The following is a 17123-nucleotide window of genomic DNA, read 5'->3' as shown; positions in this document are numbered from 1 at the left end:
CCAGCTCCACGTAGTTAAAAGTACAGGTCTGACACTTTTACGAGCTGTGGTTCTGTATAGTTACTGTAATGACTAAGCAATATTAATTTAGAAAAAAGATGAGTCAAAGTCCCATGAAAAAAAAAATCTGCAGATCATTTATTACATACAGAAACATGAAACAACAAAACAAAGTAAAACAATATATTGTTCATGTACAGTGGATTCATTTCTGTGCACACCAGAAGCAGAGTCGATCAATTTTGTACATGCCACCTAATGGTGTAACTAAGTGCCTTTAGATACACTTGTGTTTGACGAAGGTAAACTGGTTTGAAAACCTACTGTGTACGGTTTTAGAATTTCTTAACAAAATACAAACAAATCCCAAAAAACAAACAAACAGCTGAGCTGCCAGCTCAAAAGAAGAGACCTCTCATCCTCCGGCCGATGCCCTGTCTGTCATACAGGACGTTGAACTTGTTGATGAATTGGTTCATACTGTTGCAGGTCTTGGTGATGCTGCCTAAGTAGGCCATGAGGCCCACATCATTACATTGCTGCAGGGAACACAAGATGCACACTGTTTAAAAAAAAAACACCTTGCTCTGCAGTACACCGTCAGATTTGCTAAAAACTTTTTTGGTTTTTCCAAGTCTTTCAAGTATGTATCTAAATCTATGAGTCAGTCTATGTTTATGAAATCTAGTGGAAAACCACCGAAGTGTGAAAGTGTGTGGTGTGAAATGTAACTTCACTTAGATTAGAAGCATTTTAAAGGCAAAGTGAATGACCACAGGACCTGACTATTGTTTTGAGATACTTCAGAAATATTGCGTACAGACTGCAATACGTTCATATACAGTATAATATGCAATTGAATAATGCACATCAGGCAGATGTTGATTGTTTCTAGAGTGCTAATAATACAAAATAACCAGCACTGCTCAGTTTCTGGCTCGGTTTATATGAAACACTGTATTCTATATAATCGTCAAGAAATCTTATAAAAAAAACTGGAATGACTCAAGTCAGCTCAAATACGTATTAAAAACACATTCATGACCCACATTGCTGTAAACCTGATGCCATAAAAAGTCAATAAACAGATGGAACCAGTCACTAACAAATGCACCATTTTCTATTGTTTGAGTTATGTTAACTAAAAACTATATTGTCCAACTGTACTGAGCCATCTTTTTTTTTTTTACATTCAAACTATTTAACAAAGGTGAGCTGCATGGAGAATCTTGCTACAGTAATACATTTTACAAACCATTTTTCTTGTAGTTACCTCTACATCTACACATTGTTAAAATGCTGTTCTTCAGAGGAAACACTCCCACTTCTGCATCTCCCCATTAACTGGCTTCGTCTTAAATGCCACAGCTAGAGAAGACTAATTGTTTGATTTTTTTTTTTTGTCTTTCTATTGAATTTTTTTAGTCTGAACAACTACTTTAACCTTTACCCAACTGATATTATGATGAAATTGTCAATAAATTCTGTAGAATAACAGGAAAGCTTGCTTACATCATAGAAGTCCGTTTTGAATTTTGTGGTGCTGAGAACTGGCAGTCTGTGGCACAGAGCGTTCGCTTCCCGAAGGATCTCATGATTAAATGGCACCTCTCCTATGATACGTGGCAATGAAAAAGAGGGAAAAAAAATACAAAAAGGTACAATGATGCTTTCAAGACAGCTTTAAACAGCAACTTGTAATCATGGAGGTGTGTTTCTCAATCGAGGAAGGAAAACCCATTTTAAAAACAGCTGTTTCCAGACATTTTGTACATGCTTTGCTCTTACCTGCTTCAACAGCTTTGACATACTCTAGAATAATCTTCACGCGACTGTGGAGCATCTTTATCGCACTGTGCTGGGCTATGAGGTGTTCAGCAACTGATAGAGAAGACAGAAAGTATACTGCAATCAAAACCTGTTTTATGACAGAATTAATATTCTAATAATATATTCTGTCATCAAACCATTTTTGATGACAGAATATTAAATGATACGACATCTATTTTCGTAGTATTTCTTGTGTGACTTGACCATCTACTTTAGCAATAACCCCAAGACATTTGTTTAGATTAGCAATACTTTACCTTCAAAGCAGTAGTGACAATTTTTCTAACCTGTTGAGTTTTCTCCTGTACCAGTGGCTGTCATTCGAGCTACATGGTCAACACCGATCCTCTCGGCTTCCTCTGTGGCCAGAGTGTATGTCAGCTCAGCAAACAACATGGTGGCCTGGATGAAAAAGAAAAACCTATGAAATAAAGCTATTCTCTAAGGGAAACTGGGTTGCTATAAAAAGATTATGTAAATGTTATTAAATGTAAGCAGTACCTCGCCACTGATGATGTCAATTACAGATTCATAAACACTAACAGGAAGCTGAAAGAAAAAAACAACATACCCTTATACCAGCTGTATCTTAATACAGAACATTAACCCTGAAGTGAAGATACAGAGGCACTCACATCAGTGTGTTTGGTCATTGAGTTGAGCTTGAGGAAGAGAGGGCTCTCAATGATCTCACACACCTGATAGAAAAACAAGACAAAATGACAACTGTTTAAAAAAAAAGAGTTTCCCTTTGTGTTGGAATTCACTGACAGCCATTATTCTCTGCAGTGTAACACTACTGCTGTGTTCTTTGCCCAATTTGATTTTTCAGTCAGCCCTGCGATGACACCATTCATTAAGTGGTCAAATAATTTATGGTAGCTAAATATCTTTTTATTTTTTAATTTACCTTTCTTTTTGCATACCTGCTTGTGAATGTGGATATCTGATTGATCTGGTGGGCCACCTGTGGTGTACCAGCCCAAGAACTCCATATCTTTGAAAACCTGTTTGACTGAGAGACAAGACAACATTACAGGAGAATCAAGGACCTGACCAAGTTTAGTAAGCACGAATACCCACTTATCAAGTAAAAAATAACTGGATCTATGACATTAACTCTGTGTGTTTTCTCCCGTAGTTGTCTTTCTCCTTCTCTGTCTCCCTCTTGCTGTCCCTTTCTGCAGGTGTCCCCGGGCTTTGAAGCTGTGTGTTTTCCAGTGTGCAGCTACTGGTCCTACCAACCTGCCCGATGTTTTGTTGTTGTTTTCTTTTTTCTCCTCACTCTCCACTCACCCCAACCTGTCAAGGCAGATGGCCGCCCACCCTGAGCCGGGTTCTGCTGGAAGTTTCTTCCATTAAAGGGAGTTTTTCCTCTCCACTGTTGCCTAGGGCTTCCTCAAGGAGGAATTGTTGGGTTCTCTCTATACATTTTTATAGTCTTGACATTACTCTGTAAAGTGCCTTGAGATGACTTTGTTGTGAATTGGCACTATATAAATACATTTGAAATTAATTGAATCTAATTTTGCCATTTCTTAATAAATAGTTGGACACCGTTCACCACAGAGCAGATTACCGGTGAACTATGCATTTCTGCTCATACTCCTTTAACACTTGCACAAAGACCCATCAGCTGACCTTTTTAACCTTAGGTGACACTGGAGTTCATATATTATCAGATTGTACATGCTTTTCCCCCATTATTAATTTTCACTTGCAATAATAATTAACATTGTGATTCAGGAACACTGTTTAAAAGTTTGAAGAAAATAACAAGAGCCAAAGCAAAACAAAAATGGCTAAAATCTGACGCTAATCTACAAACTGATTTCTTAGATAATAGCACTGGCATTAAGTCACCTCTCTGAAACTTTGAAGTCTGGACTTTCATGTCAACAACTTCATTGCAATTCATAACAATCAGTCATAAAATGAAGCAGACACAAACACAAGCGAAATACTTGACCCGCAGACACCACCTACATTGTTCCTCCTTAGTGTAGTAGTACTCCTTGTCAATATGCACTTGGTCATCTATTGTATGAGACAGCAGCTCAAAGGAGTTCATCACTTCAATGTTTCTACCTTCCTGCTTCCCAATCAGTGCTCCAATCACTGTGGAGATGGAAAAGGCACAGTGAACATTTGCTAAAATTACCAGTTTATTTTAATCAACAAAGTGTACATTATCAATACTTGTATGCAATCTTTCTGGCATAGTGTTGTCATACGAACCCTGCATTGGTCGTCCTTCCTGTGACCGGATACGTGTCCAGTGGTCGGATATGTTGAGGATAACCAGAGGGTGTAAGGCCACTGAAACGCTCCCTGTAACTCCTGAGGCCATGACACTGGGGCTGGCTACAGTGACAAAGACAAAAAAAAAAAGAAGAGGTGCTTTAAAACTAGAGTGGCTATAGGTGAAATAGTAATTCAAATAATACTTTAAATAGCTGTTTTCACTGTAAACAGAATAACTTTAGGTTTTTGAATACTTGTTGAATGAAACAGATAAACTGAAATCATGTTCAGTTCAGGGAATTTGTAAAGAATGTTTCAGTATGTTCTTACATAGTAAATGATAGAATGATGTAAAACAATTTGAAAAAACAAAAATACATCAATATTTGCTGTAAACTTCAATGACAAACAAGAGCTGCAGCAATTAGTTTATGAACTGATTTGTGAACTGACAGAGCTTAAATCAGATTCAGCAATTATTTTGGCATAAGTTAATTGCTTTATTTTATTCCAAGCAAAACTTTTACACTTTACTAGTTGAAGATTGTATGTAGTTCTGTTGTAAGGGATCATTTATTATGTGTTTTTCTGTTGCAAGAAGAGGGCAACATTTTGTAATGATTTAAGAGTCTAAGGACAGAAGGGTGTCGTTATATGCTGTACAGATGTAAAGCCACTTGAAGTAAATGTGTTTTTTGTAATATTGGGCTATTTAAATAACAATTACTTGATAAACAAGTATCAAATCTGGACATTGCAACTTGGACTCCAATTTAATTTGGACATATGAAGCCAAACATTTAGAAAGACTTTATGGTGAAGTACGCTAGGAGACAGTTTGTATCCACTAGAGAAAACTTTTCAATGGAAAATGAAAAATATTTACATATTCACCGATTCTGGATATATCAAATATATCCTTTGAAATATTTTGAACATTTTAATGTAATATTTGATGCAAACATTGTCTAGACACAAACTGCAAATCAAACAGAGGATTACGTTATGTCTTCAAAACATGTCAGGAGGTGATCTTTAAAAAGTGAAAGACTCAGAACGGACGTATTAGTTCATAATATGGACTGCGGGCATCCAATCCAAGCCCTATTCGACATTAGGTTGTTTTTCTCAAACCTGTTTATGGTGCGAGATTTAGGTTTCGTTACTGTGAAGTAAAAGATCAGAGACTCAATAGGGATTCATTTGTTGACAGCTTTTACAACAGTGCCGTGTACCTTAACCCACTGGTGTTAGCAAGCTCGCTTTCTGCTACCTTTAACACCAAGCATTCAACACTTAGAGCCACTTATAACACAACGCATACGCCAATCTGCATTGTGATTAATGTTAATATGAAGGAGAAACCTTGTAGTAACAGAAAAATACTCGCCTGCCCCATCCACTTCCATTCCTCCACCATTGCTCGTCGCCATCTTGTCCGGTTAATGGCGCAGGCGCAATGGACTGTTCAGCCAACGAACGTTAGGTGGCATTATCGCTTCATCACGACAAATGGCTATAAAACTAAAAAAAAATACATTGTCACAAGTGAGCCAAGTGTTTTCAACAGACAAGGGCGTTTTTGTTTTTTTGTTTTAAAACCGAGATACGCGACGCTGAGCGTAAAGAAACTTGTCTGATTGCTGCTAGGTCCTACGGTCAATGGGCAGTTGTTTCCTGGGGAGCGGGGATTTGGGCACAATCCGTGTGCGTCGGGATATTTGTCCGTGTACGAGGTCTAAAGAGTTTTGTTTACAAAATGGATGAATTTAAAGCCTGTAATCTGGATTACTTTCCGGAAAACATTTTAATTGATGTGTTGTCGTTTTTGAGCGTGCGAGAGCTTGTTAGAGCTGGGAGGTAGGAGAAATTTAACTTTAATGTTCATATATTACCGGTTCATCTTGTGAAACAAAACTCAGTGGCAGCTTTGCCTTTGTTGTTGACTCATATCACATGATTAAGTTATTTGTCGTATTTTTCGGTGTTTTTCAGAGTGTGTCGGAGATGGAAACGTCTGGTTAAAGACCAAAGACTTTGGAGACTTGTCGACATGACTGCTTGGAAAGGGGTAACACTTTTAACCACTAATATGGCTTCACTGTTTTTCTGTTATTTGATGCGTTTTACATTGCAGATTTTCTTTTTAATAGGAAGCATGGCCACACTACATGTTCGCATTACTATATTAGTAAAGTCTTATAAAACATCCGTGCACACAACTCCTAAATTAAAGCACACGTGATAATAATACCAATAGTAATAACTTTAACAGTTTTTGGTTATAAAAAAGGTCGACTTTAAATTTTTGTCCCGAAAAAATATGTAATGTCATTGGAAACACTGTCTTAAACAGTCCATGACAAATTCTGTTTGCTACCATATTAATAACAGAATCAGAAGAATCCATGTCCAACCTGCCTTTCATTTCCAACAGGTTCGGTCCCTTTTAAGCTCTGCTCCTTCAGAGTGCTGCCAATAAAAGTATTAATATTTTATTTATAATCACACAGTTAACACTTCGGTTGAGCTCAAAAATGAGAGGCAACATTTGCATTACTCAGATTCTTGCATGTCTGCACTGGCTTGGTTACCATATATTTCATCTGCCTTTTACCTTATGAATCCACCTGGATTCTCAGATCATGTTTGCAGTAGGTTGTTGGCTGTCTGTTATTTTCAGAATCCACATTAAACTCAAGAGACAAAACACTTAGGTACTTTGACCCAGAAGTGGAAAAAATAAAAACATCCAGAAGATAGTCATTAGGCACTTTTCATTATTTACCTTGGATTGACAACTTTTCCTACCACATATTTATCTCCCTGTTCTTGGTTTTACTTTCTTTAATCGATTTTTAACATTGAATTAGATTTTTGATTTTCTCTGCTTTATCCCTGTATCTGCCTTTTTATTGCTTTATGTAGTGCCCTTTGAAATACATAAGACAGAGACATAATACACTTTATTGTATTCAGTACAACAAAAGAAACATTAGCAATAACACACAACCAAAAGACTATCGTTAAGAAAAGTGTAAAATATCTAAACATTAATAATATGATTTATAGATAAACCTGATCATAAAACCCCAATGAAAGAAATGTTTGTACTTTTTGTTGTGTCTATGTAATTATTGATGGAAACTGTCTCCTTTTTTGCCTCCCAACCCTCCCTCCTGACACATAATTTTGAATGATCTATTGTGTGAAAGGTGACATCCCGCATACTTTGGGTCCTGCTGCGTCAGTACCTGGGCTGTGGACTAAGATGCCTACGGTTGCGTGGTTTGCTGCTCTCTGCCCGAGGTGGCACCTTCCTCTCTGAGTCTTGGCTCAAAGCTTTGTCCACAAAGTGCCCTCGCCTGAGTAAGCTCTATCTTCTACACGCAGACCTGAGAGGGCTGCCCAGTTGCCAGCTCCTACCTTCATCTTTGCAGGTGCTGGAGCTGCGTGCCTGTGAACTGCCTCATGGCTTTTTCAATCAGACACTGCCTACTTTACCTGCTAGTTCCCAAGAAAGAGCAGAAAGTGCTTCCACTGCTTGTGGGCCAAAGCAAGGACGGGAACAGAAGGGAAGATCACTTGGTACTCCCTCAGGAATTCTGATTGAGAGGTTAATTCTAAACAATGTGCCATCTTTCACGGACCAGCACCTGCTGAGTCTGACATCATGGGAGAGGCTCAAACAATTGGAGCTGCGTGACACTTTTCGTGTGACGGCTAACGGACTCAGAAGCTGTGCTGCAAAGGATGGCACCTGTGGTGTGGAAGGTCTTTCCAGGCTCAAATTTTTAGAAATAGGCATAACTGGGAGGCAGGGCTACCAGTTACAGATGGCCTCTCTGGGGCTAGGTGCAGGATGGCTTGGACTGGAGGAGTTGAGCCTGGGTGGTAAAGAGGTGGGTCCAGGCCTGCTCTGTGCCAGCCGTCTGAAAGACCTTAAGCGTCTTTGCCTGTGGGCCTGCACGCTCAGTGAGATGCAGATAGTACGGAGCTGCAGGATGCTACGTGGACTCCGCCATCTGGAGTTTTTAGAAGTCGCCTTCCAACCTCGGCAGTTTCCAGCTGTGGATGAGAGAGAAGGTGATGGTGAAGAAGAGCAGGACAGTGAGGAAGCTGCAGCTGGAAATAGCAACAATGACGAGAACAGGACAGCGGATATGAATGATCCCATTCCAAGTCTGCGTCGTTCACTGGCTGTTCTGCTACCATCCTGCACACTTCTTTTCACTAACTGCTCTGTTCAGATTAATGCAGACTAAATTAGGTCTCTACCACAGCTGTATAAAAGTGGCCAGTATAGATTAAATCCTTACACGCAACCAAATGTAATTTTATACGGGCTTATGTAGACCAGGCCACTTTCTTCTATTTCATATTATGAGTTTATAATATAATGATTGCCTTTTTTATTGTGTCATACATATTATAATCATGTCCAGCCAACAAGATATCACAATTTCATAAGATCCCCCTCAAGAGTGCTGCATATATTACATTTACGTTGTGACACTTGAGCACTTGGATTAAACTCTAATTAAATTGTTGTCTTATCTTCTTTTACAGGCTTTTCAGACTGTTTTTCTCCCTGAATATTTCTGAATCTGCCTCAGTAACCAGATGAAGAATACCAGATCTAAACTATGCATCTTAAGATGTATGTCATCCAGATAAGTGAGATATACAAAAGTTTTAAAATTTCAGCTAGGCATTATTACAAAACTACCATAAATGACAGTGCTGTATAACTGAATAATCAAGTAGAAATTGAATTTCTCTGATTGTTAAAACAAGTGAGCCTTGTGCAAAAACCTTTAGAGGTGAATAACTCTGCACTGCTGGCAGTGCTGTGTCACTATGAGCAACCTGACCAGTCTGTGGCTACATAGCCCCATTCTTAACAAACTGAGATGCACTTTGTCACCTTTCTATGAGCACCAGAATTATTTTTTTTTAGCAATTTGAGTTACAGTAGCTCTTGTATTCGATCGTGCAACATATGCTAGACTTCATTCTGCACATTCATCAGTGAGCCTTGGCTGCCCATGACCCTGTTGCCAGTTAACCATTTTGAATAGATGCTGACCACTGCAAACCCTTAATATGCCACAAGAGCTGCTCTGTTACTTGACCCAGTCATTTAGCCATCGCAATCTGGCATTTTGTCAAAGTCACTCAAATCCTCACACTGACCAGGCATAACATTATGACCAACTGTGCAATCTCAGTTTTAAGGTTGAAACTGTCAAAAAGGTGAGTGCATTATAAGAAGAGGTGGTTCCAATGTTTTGGGCCGCCCATTAATTTTAAATATGGTGGCTAAATATTGGAACCTCTCTTATTAAAATGCACTCCAGTATGACCGCACTACCTACTTTGAGCTCAATAATAAACACATAGTAGCATTATCACCTTTTTCTACCCAAGTTTCAACCTAAAAACTGAGAAAGTTTAAACTTGTAAAAGGTAGAATTCATGGCACAGCCATTGTATTTTATTGCATTAAATTGCACAGGTGGTCATAATGTTATGGTTGATTGGTGTATCTAACCCACTTCCACTTGCTATTGTAATTACATAACCAATGTTATTTGCGTTACATGTCAATGGTTGTACTGTTATGGCTGAACCGGTGTATTGTCAGTACTGTTACCCAGTTCTTCAAGGTAAATCAGTAGACATTCTCACTTCCAAATCGATTGCCTACAAGCAAAAACAAGCCTTACACAAGCAGTCATGTACATCTTCCTTAAGCATCTTTTTAAGTTGGCCACAGTGCAACACTTTATCAGTGATTCTGCTGTAAAGACATAAGCTGGCGTCGGTTACAAAGGCATAATCCACCTGTTTCCTGTTGCTTTACTGCTTTTCACCAATGTATACATTCACAGAAATAACCGTTACAGGCAGGTGTTTGGTTTTGGCTTTCCTATTACAGGAGAACTGTAAAATTATTGAGCATAATCTTTTCAAATCAGAATTCTTTGAAATATTTTCAGGGTTTTTTTTGTTTTGTTTTTGTTTTTTTTTTACTACATGCTTTTACAAATTATGAAATAAGAAATGTTAATAGTAAATGTGTGTTGATTTTGTCAAAAGGAAAGATGGAAGGTGGGCCTACTTAGCGAGATTGGTGTCAATCCTCACATATAGTGTGAAGTGTGATATGGTAAATAGTTTTTAAAGAATCTATTTTGAAGAAATAAATTCTAAAGTAAAATTTGTCTGGTTTCTGTCAGTTTATCTGCCTAATTCTCAATATTAGGTATTGTGACTTTATTGTTAACTTTTCATGAAGTGTAGAGGTTGCCAAACTGTCTGCTCTAAAATAAAGAACAAATTTCAAAAAACTAAAAATCATTTATTTACACCAGTAGTAAAAATTCAAATTGTTACATCGAAATAAAACTTTAAATATGATCTGAGCTTTGAAGTTAGTTAAATAAAGTATTCGAATGCAGAATGTACATATTGCACTTGCAGCAGATCTCTGAACAAAAGAAAATGTTTCTGCTTTTCGTTGATAACTATGTCAATTGAATATTTATGCTAATTTCATTTATTTACCATGTGTTTTTCATAATAATTATTACTTGCTGTTCTGTATGTTGTCACCAATTAAAACATTTTACAAAAAACGCCATGGTTTTTATGAATATAATAAGAGCAGTCAGAATAACAAGGTGCTTTAAGTTCTGTACAATTAGTAGCCTACCTTCTACTTTAACCTCTCTGACTGCTAAGGTTCGGCTCATGCTGTTCCTACAGTCAGTACCACTTGCCTACTACAGTATACTGGCACCACCTCAATTACTATTGCAGTCATTAAGTAAAGATACATGACAATAGGATTTGTTTTTTTCTAGCCAGCTTTGAAAATAAATCACTAATAAAGTACCAGAAGGGCTCTTAGACTCTGTTTCACAAAGGGCGGGGCGACACAGCAGCATAGTCAGTTTTGACTAATCACAAGCTTCCTCTCATACCAATTCTAACCAATCGGAGCTTTCATATAATATCACACTGGCCAATCGTATTCTTGCAGACTGGATTTTTGAAAACGTTGGCGGCGAAGGAGTTCAAAATAGACAGCCTGGACATTACATGTTAGAAAGTAAACAGTTAAAGATTTCACAACAATGCAGGTAAATCCGTTTTATTTTTCATAGCTAGATAGGACTTCGTAACAGCTAAGAACATGAAACAGCTCGTGTTTTCCTGTATAACACTGTTGAGTGGATGCGGATTTTAGCTAGGATAACGCTAGCTAAAGTTAGCTACAGTGTGGTTCTCTAGCGATCTTCCTGCTAGGTTACATAGCTAAGCTAACGTTAACGTTCTACCACAATGTCACCTTAGATTAACTTAAAAAAAATAATTAGGTCTATTTGGGGTAAGTATGCGGCAAGTATGTAACAATACACCCATATAACTTTACACGAGGTTTTTATTTATAGTAGGTGAAACCTTTACTGATGTGCACAGTCCACCAAATAAGACAAGGGCATAAACATTTTATCGTTAATAACATCATCAGGTCCCCTGATGCATCTACAACGAGAACTTGCAACAAAATAGTCGTGGTTAACGTTATGTTTTGTTTTTTTACCACATAAGCTGAGTTAGAATTTGAATCTCATTTCAACTAAGTGCTGTAACTAACTTAACTTGACCACAATAATAAGTTTGATGACTAGGTCAGAAATACTGTAAGTTAATGCGAGCTGTGTGGACTCATTCTTTGCAGAATAAAGAAAATTGTGAGCCTAAAGGATTCCTAAGGCCGGTAAGTAGCATTAGATGTAAAACTACATCTAAATTTGCCCACTGAATATATCTAGTGTACAATATTCATGAAACAAATTGGTGCCCTCCTTATGTTTGTACTATTTTATTATGTTGTTGGTTGTTTATATAAGACATTATTAATTCAGGTGGCAAATTTCTAACTGCATACATGTTTGTTTGCTTCTGAATATTAGTTTGCAACCCCTAGCATGATATCAGGTCCCCAGCGTGTTCAAGTGAAGCCACGAGCAGAGACCGACAAAAATGCTATCGCAGGTAACCTTTGCTTCCTCACAGACAACATTTAAAGCTTAATTTACTGATACATTAATAAATGTTCTGTTGGTTTTTAGGCCCTGGGAGAGAGTGTGTTTCATCCTCTAGTTCAGCTCCAAAGTAAGTATATTCACCATCACCTCTAGCCCCAACTTGTGCCTGTCATGTATACTGACATTCAAGTCACAGTGATAACCTTCCACGTAACCTGGGAAACATATATGTGTAGACAATTTCTAAATTGTGCAAAGCATTTGACAACACTCACCCAGTTGCTAAAGATGCTTCCCAAATTTTCACACTTTTCTAGCTATCCAGATTAAAAAAATATTTCAGCTTTCTCTAGGAAAAATACGGTTTTATTTAAATATCTTGGGTATGACTATAACTTTTCTTATCCCAAAAAGTTGGCAACAGCCAATAATTCTGTCATCTGTCACACATTGGGTGCAAGCTAAGTGTAGCAACACTAGTGGGCATCTGTTATTTATCCATTTACGGCCAGACATGCTTGATAAAACAGAGTGGAATGTAGACATACATGAGAGGCAGACGTTGGGGCTATAGTATCTCTTAAGTTCAGTTGGTTTCCAGTTTCGTGTGATGGCCTCTCTGTGTATTTTTCATCAGGAAGATTTCCATTGAGGACTTTGACATTGGTCGACCACTTGGGAAGGGCAAGTTTGGCAACGTCTACCTTGCAAGGGTGAAGAAACTTCAAGCTATTGTGGCCCTCAAGGTGCTGTTCAAGTCACAGATTGAGAAGGAGGGTGTGGAGCATCAACTCAGGAGGGAGATTGAGATTCAGGCTCATCTCAAGTCAGTGTCTTTTATTTATTTTTTTGGCATCTGTTGTGTATTGTTGTGATATATTTAGCACAAAGATGATCAAATTAACAGATATTTGATACTTTGCACTTTTGTAAATTTCTCACTTTTGCATTAGAAAGTCTCAAGAGGATAGAGTAATGCTGAATTTATGCAATCACTATAAATTAACTTTTCTATACAAAGTAACCCATTTAAAAAGTTAGCTTTGCTGATGTGTACAAAGTATTTTCCCAAAACATGGTTATCTTTACTCTTTTCACTAACCAATGCAATTTTAATAAACATTCACTAGTTTGTCACAAAATAATATTGCCAAATTTTGGTGGTACTGGTTTAGTTGAGGAACAGTTTCAGTTTGGAAATACAGCTTGTGTCTTTTTCTTTTCTCTCAGGCACCCCAACATCTTGAGGTTTTATAATTACTTCCATGACCGCAAGAGAGTGTTCTTAGTGCTTGAATATGCCCCACGTGGTGAAATGTACAAGGAACTACAGAGATGTGGAAGATTTGATGACCAGCGAACTGCCACAGTAAGAATTTAACGAAGCTTAAGTGGAAAGTACAAAACACATGCTTGAATTCTGTTTAACAGACACTTTCCAACATCTTAATTTACAGTATATGGAGGAGATATCTGATGCTCTGTTGTACTGCCATGAGAAGAAAGTGATTCATCGTGACATCAAGCCAGAGAATCTGCTTCTGGGCTACCGTGGAGAGCTGAAGATTGCGGATTTTGGTTGGTCTGTCCATGCACCTTCTCTAAGGTGAGTAAAAACACTTTATGAATGTGCTCTGTTAGAAACAGCTCTTTCCTTTGTTATGATCTTGCATAACTCTGCATATTGCACCTTGTTTGCCTTCCCTGTTAATCTCTTATTTTAAACATTTCCAGACGTCGTACTATGTGTGGAACGCTGGACTACCTCCCTCCAGAGATGATTGAGGGACATACTCACAGTGAGAAAGTGGACCTGTGGTGCATTGGGGTCCTCTGCTATGAATGCTTAGTTGGAAACCCACCTTTTGAAACTGCAAGCCATTCAGAAACATACAAAAGAATTACAAAGGTCTGTGTTTTGCTTTGGGTCTCTAAAGTACTAGGTCACAATTCATGTGCAATCTCTTTCATTTTTACCAAACTACTAGCTATGCTAGTGTGTTGACAAATCATGCAAAAGGCCTCTTTTATCCAAAACTAATTAAAAATACATCAGCCAGACAATCCACTCCACTTGGTGACACATTCCTTTTCAAATGTGCCTGTATTTTTTAGTTTTGTTGTTTATTTTAGCTGGCCAACTGTGCATGGGTTACATCTCCAGTGAAGTTATGGTGACTCAGTTCGGATAATTTATATTGATCAAGATTTTGAATGAAGAAATGTTACCCAGTGGAGTAGTGTATCCTGCACAGACAAGTTAATCAGCCTGCATACTAACAGCTAATCAAATGTGATCACAAAGGATTCAGTGTTGGTTTACGCATCTGCGTGGTGATTGTAGACAATATGAATAACTTAATAATAATTTCCTTTAATTCTGAAATTATTGCTTCATTTGTAAATGGTTTGGCCACAAACCCGGTGTGAGTCAAACATCATCATTATGCAAGTTGTGTTGGAAATCAGTAACCACAGACTGGGGAAATGCATCCAGTTTGTTTCACCAGCCCAAATATAAACGCCACAAATATGAGGAGTAAATCTGAGCTTATGTTAAACATCAACAGTAACATGACCGTGCTTTTTAATTATTTATTTTAATTACTGCGTGTGTTTGCATAGGTCAAGTGTAACAAAATTTCCAGGTTTTTATAGATTGTAAGCTCAGTAGTACCATTCATGCACTCTGGAAAACTGTTAAAAATAATTGTTTTAATCCACTGCACCCAAACCATGAGTGTACTTCATACACCGAGCATCAGTAACTTTGGCATCAATATTGAAACTTGAGATTTTGGACATCAGTGAATTGTTGTTTTGTTTTGTAGAGCAAATGATAGATAAATATCAAAAAATACTGTAAGTATTCATTGCAGCACTTGAAAAATTATTGGATTGTACATCTCTAATCCAATATCATGAAAAATTTTTCTGAAGAAAGTAAGTGGAAATCTTAATAAATGTTTAGGTTTAAGGTTTAAACTTCCTCAGTTGTGCTCATTAAAAGATGAAATGTCATTTTGCTGTTTACAGGTGGATTTGCAGTTCCCGAAAATTGTGTCAGATGGCGCACGGGACCTGATTTCGAAGCTCCTTCGTCACAGCCCCATCGATCGCCTGTCACTTAGCAATGTCATCAACCACCCATGGGTGCGCTCCAACTCACATAGACTCTTACCACCCACCTACCCTGCCAAGAAATGCTGAGCCCACCTGGACTTCTATATCTCCTTCTGTAGGCCTGCAGGATTTGGTGTCTCTGCCATGGTGTTGGGCTTCAAACTGCCATTATTCTGGCACATTTTATGAAAAGCATCACCACTTTTATGTTGTATAGTTATCTTTAGTAATATGTCTAAAGGTGTCTGTCATTATTTTGTAATTTTCTTTTGTTTTTTCCTGTAACTTTCACATGGACACAGCGTTATCACAATTACAATTAAAGGTAATATTGTACACCCTTTAACTCTTAATAAAGTTTTTGATTAAAATTTAAGCACAGTGGAAGCTAAAGTTTGCAACGCAGTGGAATGATCGATACTGAGGTGTTTCTAATTTATATGGCTATCAGTGGTTTTAATGTTGTGGTTGACAGGGGTCTGTAGGAGCACTCTGACCAGTCCACGGAGCCCCATTTGCAGTAAGCTGTGATCTATAGCTTTGGGCACCATGGCCAACACCCCTCTTCGCCAAAATTGGTGTTAATGCCGAAAGGTTCCTCTCCTCTGATTGATTGGCAGACTTTGTATTGTAATAATTAAAGTCTGCAGTGAGTAAATGAGGGTGATTGTGATCTGTGTATGTGTAGACTGAGTATTAAGTTTCAAGACGACATGAACTTTTTGGAAGTGTTTATTGCAAGGCTGTTATAGGTTCAGACGTAGGGAAGAAGTTAATCCCGGGAGAAAAGTGCTTAGCAGTGTTACAGATGCACTGTACTTTAAGAAAAGTACTTTAAGTGAAAGATATGACCAGCCAAAATACACACTCAGATAACGTTATTATGTTGTCCGTGTTAGTGGGACAGTGTGGTAGCGTGGCCGAGCGGTCTAAGGCGCTGGATTAAGGCTCCAGTCTCTTCGGAGGCGTGGGTTCGAATCCCACCGCTGCCATCTCTTTTGTGTACACATTGTGTGAGTGTTTAACATTTCAAACAGTCGTTCGTACATTCAAACCGCCCATCGGTTTCGTCGTTTTTTACTGACTAATAACTAACATACTGCAATACTGGGGTTTAACCAATATAAAGCTAACAGAAAACTGGGGTTAGCTTCCGAGTCATGAGGTTAACCTTTTTTTATGTGAGTGGAAAAAAAAATAAAGTCCAGACTCATCAAATCTGGACCTCAATGTGAAAACTGTGAAACCTTTATTCTAATTTTGGTAACACAAAACGGCAATTTCACAAATTTTTCCCAACTACACTACATCAAACTAGGTCCACTATCGCGTCCTCACGCTTCAAAGACGACTGCTCTACCAAACTAACCAGACTAACATACTTCCAAATTGTAACTTTGAGTGAATATCTTTAATTATATGGTTTCTTTGTTGCAGCTCACCAGAAGCACTGTGCAGAGAAACACAAAAGAGGCAATTGTCCACTAAAAAGATCAACATTATACTCTTATAATCTACTTTAGGTAGAATATATAACTGGTATTAAACAGCCCTTTGCCTTCCCTTTTTAAAAATATCTTTCTACGTGTACCTTAAATCTAGAACTACACATCAACTGGACGGGTTTCCAAATTACGTCATGCGGAAGTCCTCCAGACTTCTGAAAGAGCCGGGTAACTAATACTACATATTAAATATCAGTGAAGTCACCCTATAACTTTGGAACATAGCCACGTCATACCTCAGAAACATATTTTTACTTGTGCACAAGGGATTTTGAAATGCTGTGTGTTTCGTTAACCATTCAGTCTGAAAATGTTTGTCTTGTACTGTGTCTCTGAGGTACACCTGGCGTTACATGATTTG

General features: G+C 38.0%; 3 protein-coding genes and 1 non-coding gene across 4 annotated transcripts; 3 read left to right on the top strand and 1 right to left on the bottom strand.

Moving 5' to 3' along the window:
* Positions 1-109: 109 nt before the first annotated feature.
* cops6 (COP9 signalosome subunit 6) lies at positions 110-5522 on the bottom strand. The gene is made up of 10 exons (XM_067518534.1): positions 5465-5522; positions 4069-4194; positions 3817-3948; positions 2757-2845; positions 2466-2528; positions 2332-2379; positions 2118-2232; positions 1789-1881; positions 1513-1613; positions 110-539 (listed from the first exon to the last, which is right to left on the bottom strand). Exons 1-10 carry the CDS (start codon positions 5505-5507, stop codon positions 399-401), a joined length of 951 nt encoding a protein of 316 aa, XP_067374635.1. The 5' UTR covers positions 5508-5522; the 3' UTR covers positions 110-398.
* Positions 5523-5619: 97 nt separating this feature from the next.
* Positions 5620-11222, top strand: LOC137134080 (F-box/LRR-repeat protein 12-like). Its single transcript, XM_067518531.1, has 3 exons — positions 5620-5934; positions 6070-6145; positions 7290-11222. Exons 1-3 carry the CDS (start codon positions 5834-5836, stop codon positions 8337-8339), a joined length of 1227 nt encoding a protein of 408 aa, XP_067374632.1. The 5' UTR covers positions 5620-5833; the 3' UTR covers positions 8340-11222.
* On the top strand, positions 11110-15633 carry aurkb (aurora kinase B). Its single transcript, XM_067518533.1, has 9 exons — positions 11110-11222; positions 11825-11863; positions 12060-12141; positions 12219-12261; positions 12772-12960; positions 13365-13503; positions 13592-13740; positions 13869-14043; positions 15171-15633. The coding sequence occupies exons 1-9, from the start codon at positions 11217-11219 to the stop codon at positions 15342-15344; spliced, it is 996 nt and encodes a 331-aa protein (XP_067374634.1). The 5' UTR covers positions 11110-11216; the 3' UTR covers positions 15345-15633.
* Positions 15634-16167: 534 nt separating this feature from the next.
* On the top strand, positions 16168-16249 carry trnal-aag (transfer RNA leucine (anticodon AAG)). Its single transcript has one exon. It is a non-coding gene; the product is annotated as a tRNA-Leu (tRNA).
* The last annotated feature ends 874 nt before the right edge of the window (positions 16250-17123 follow it).

This window comes from Channa argus, chromosome 10 (assembly GCF_033026475.1).
Source record: "Channa argus isolate prfri chromosome 10, Channa argus male v1.0, whole genome shotgun sequence".
Classification (NCBI taxonomy): Eukaryota; Metazoa; Chordata; class Actinopteri; order Anabantiformes; family Channidae; genus Channa; species Channa argus.
The sequence above is the reverse complement of the archived record's forward strand: the minus strand, read 5'-3'. Positions and strand labels throughout refer to the sequence as shown.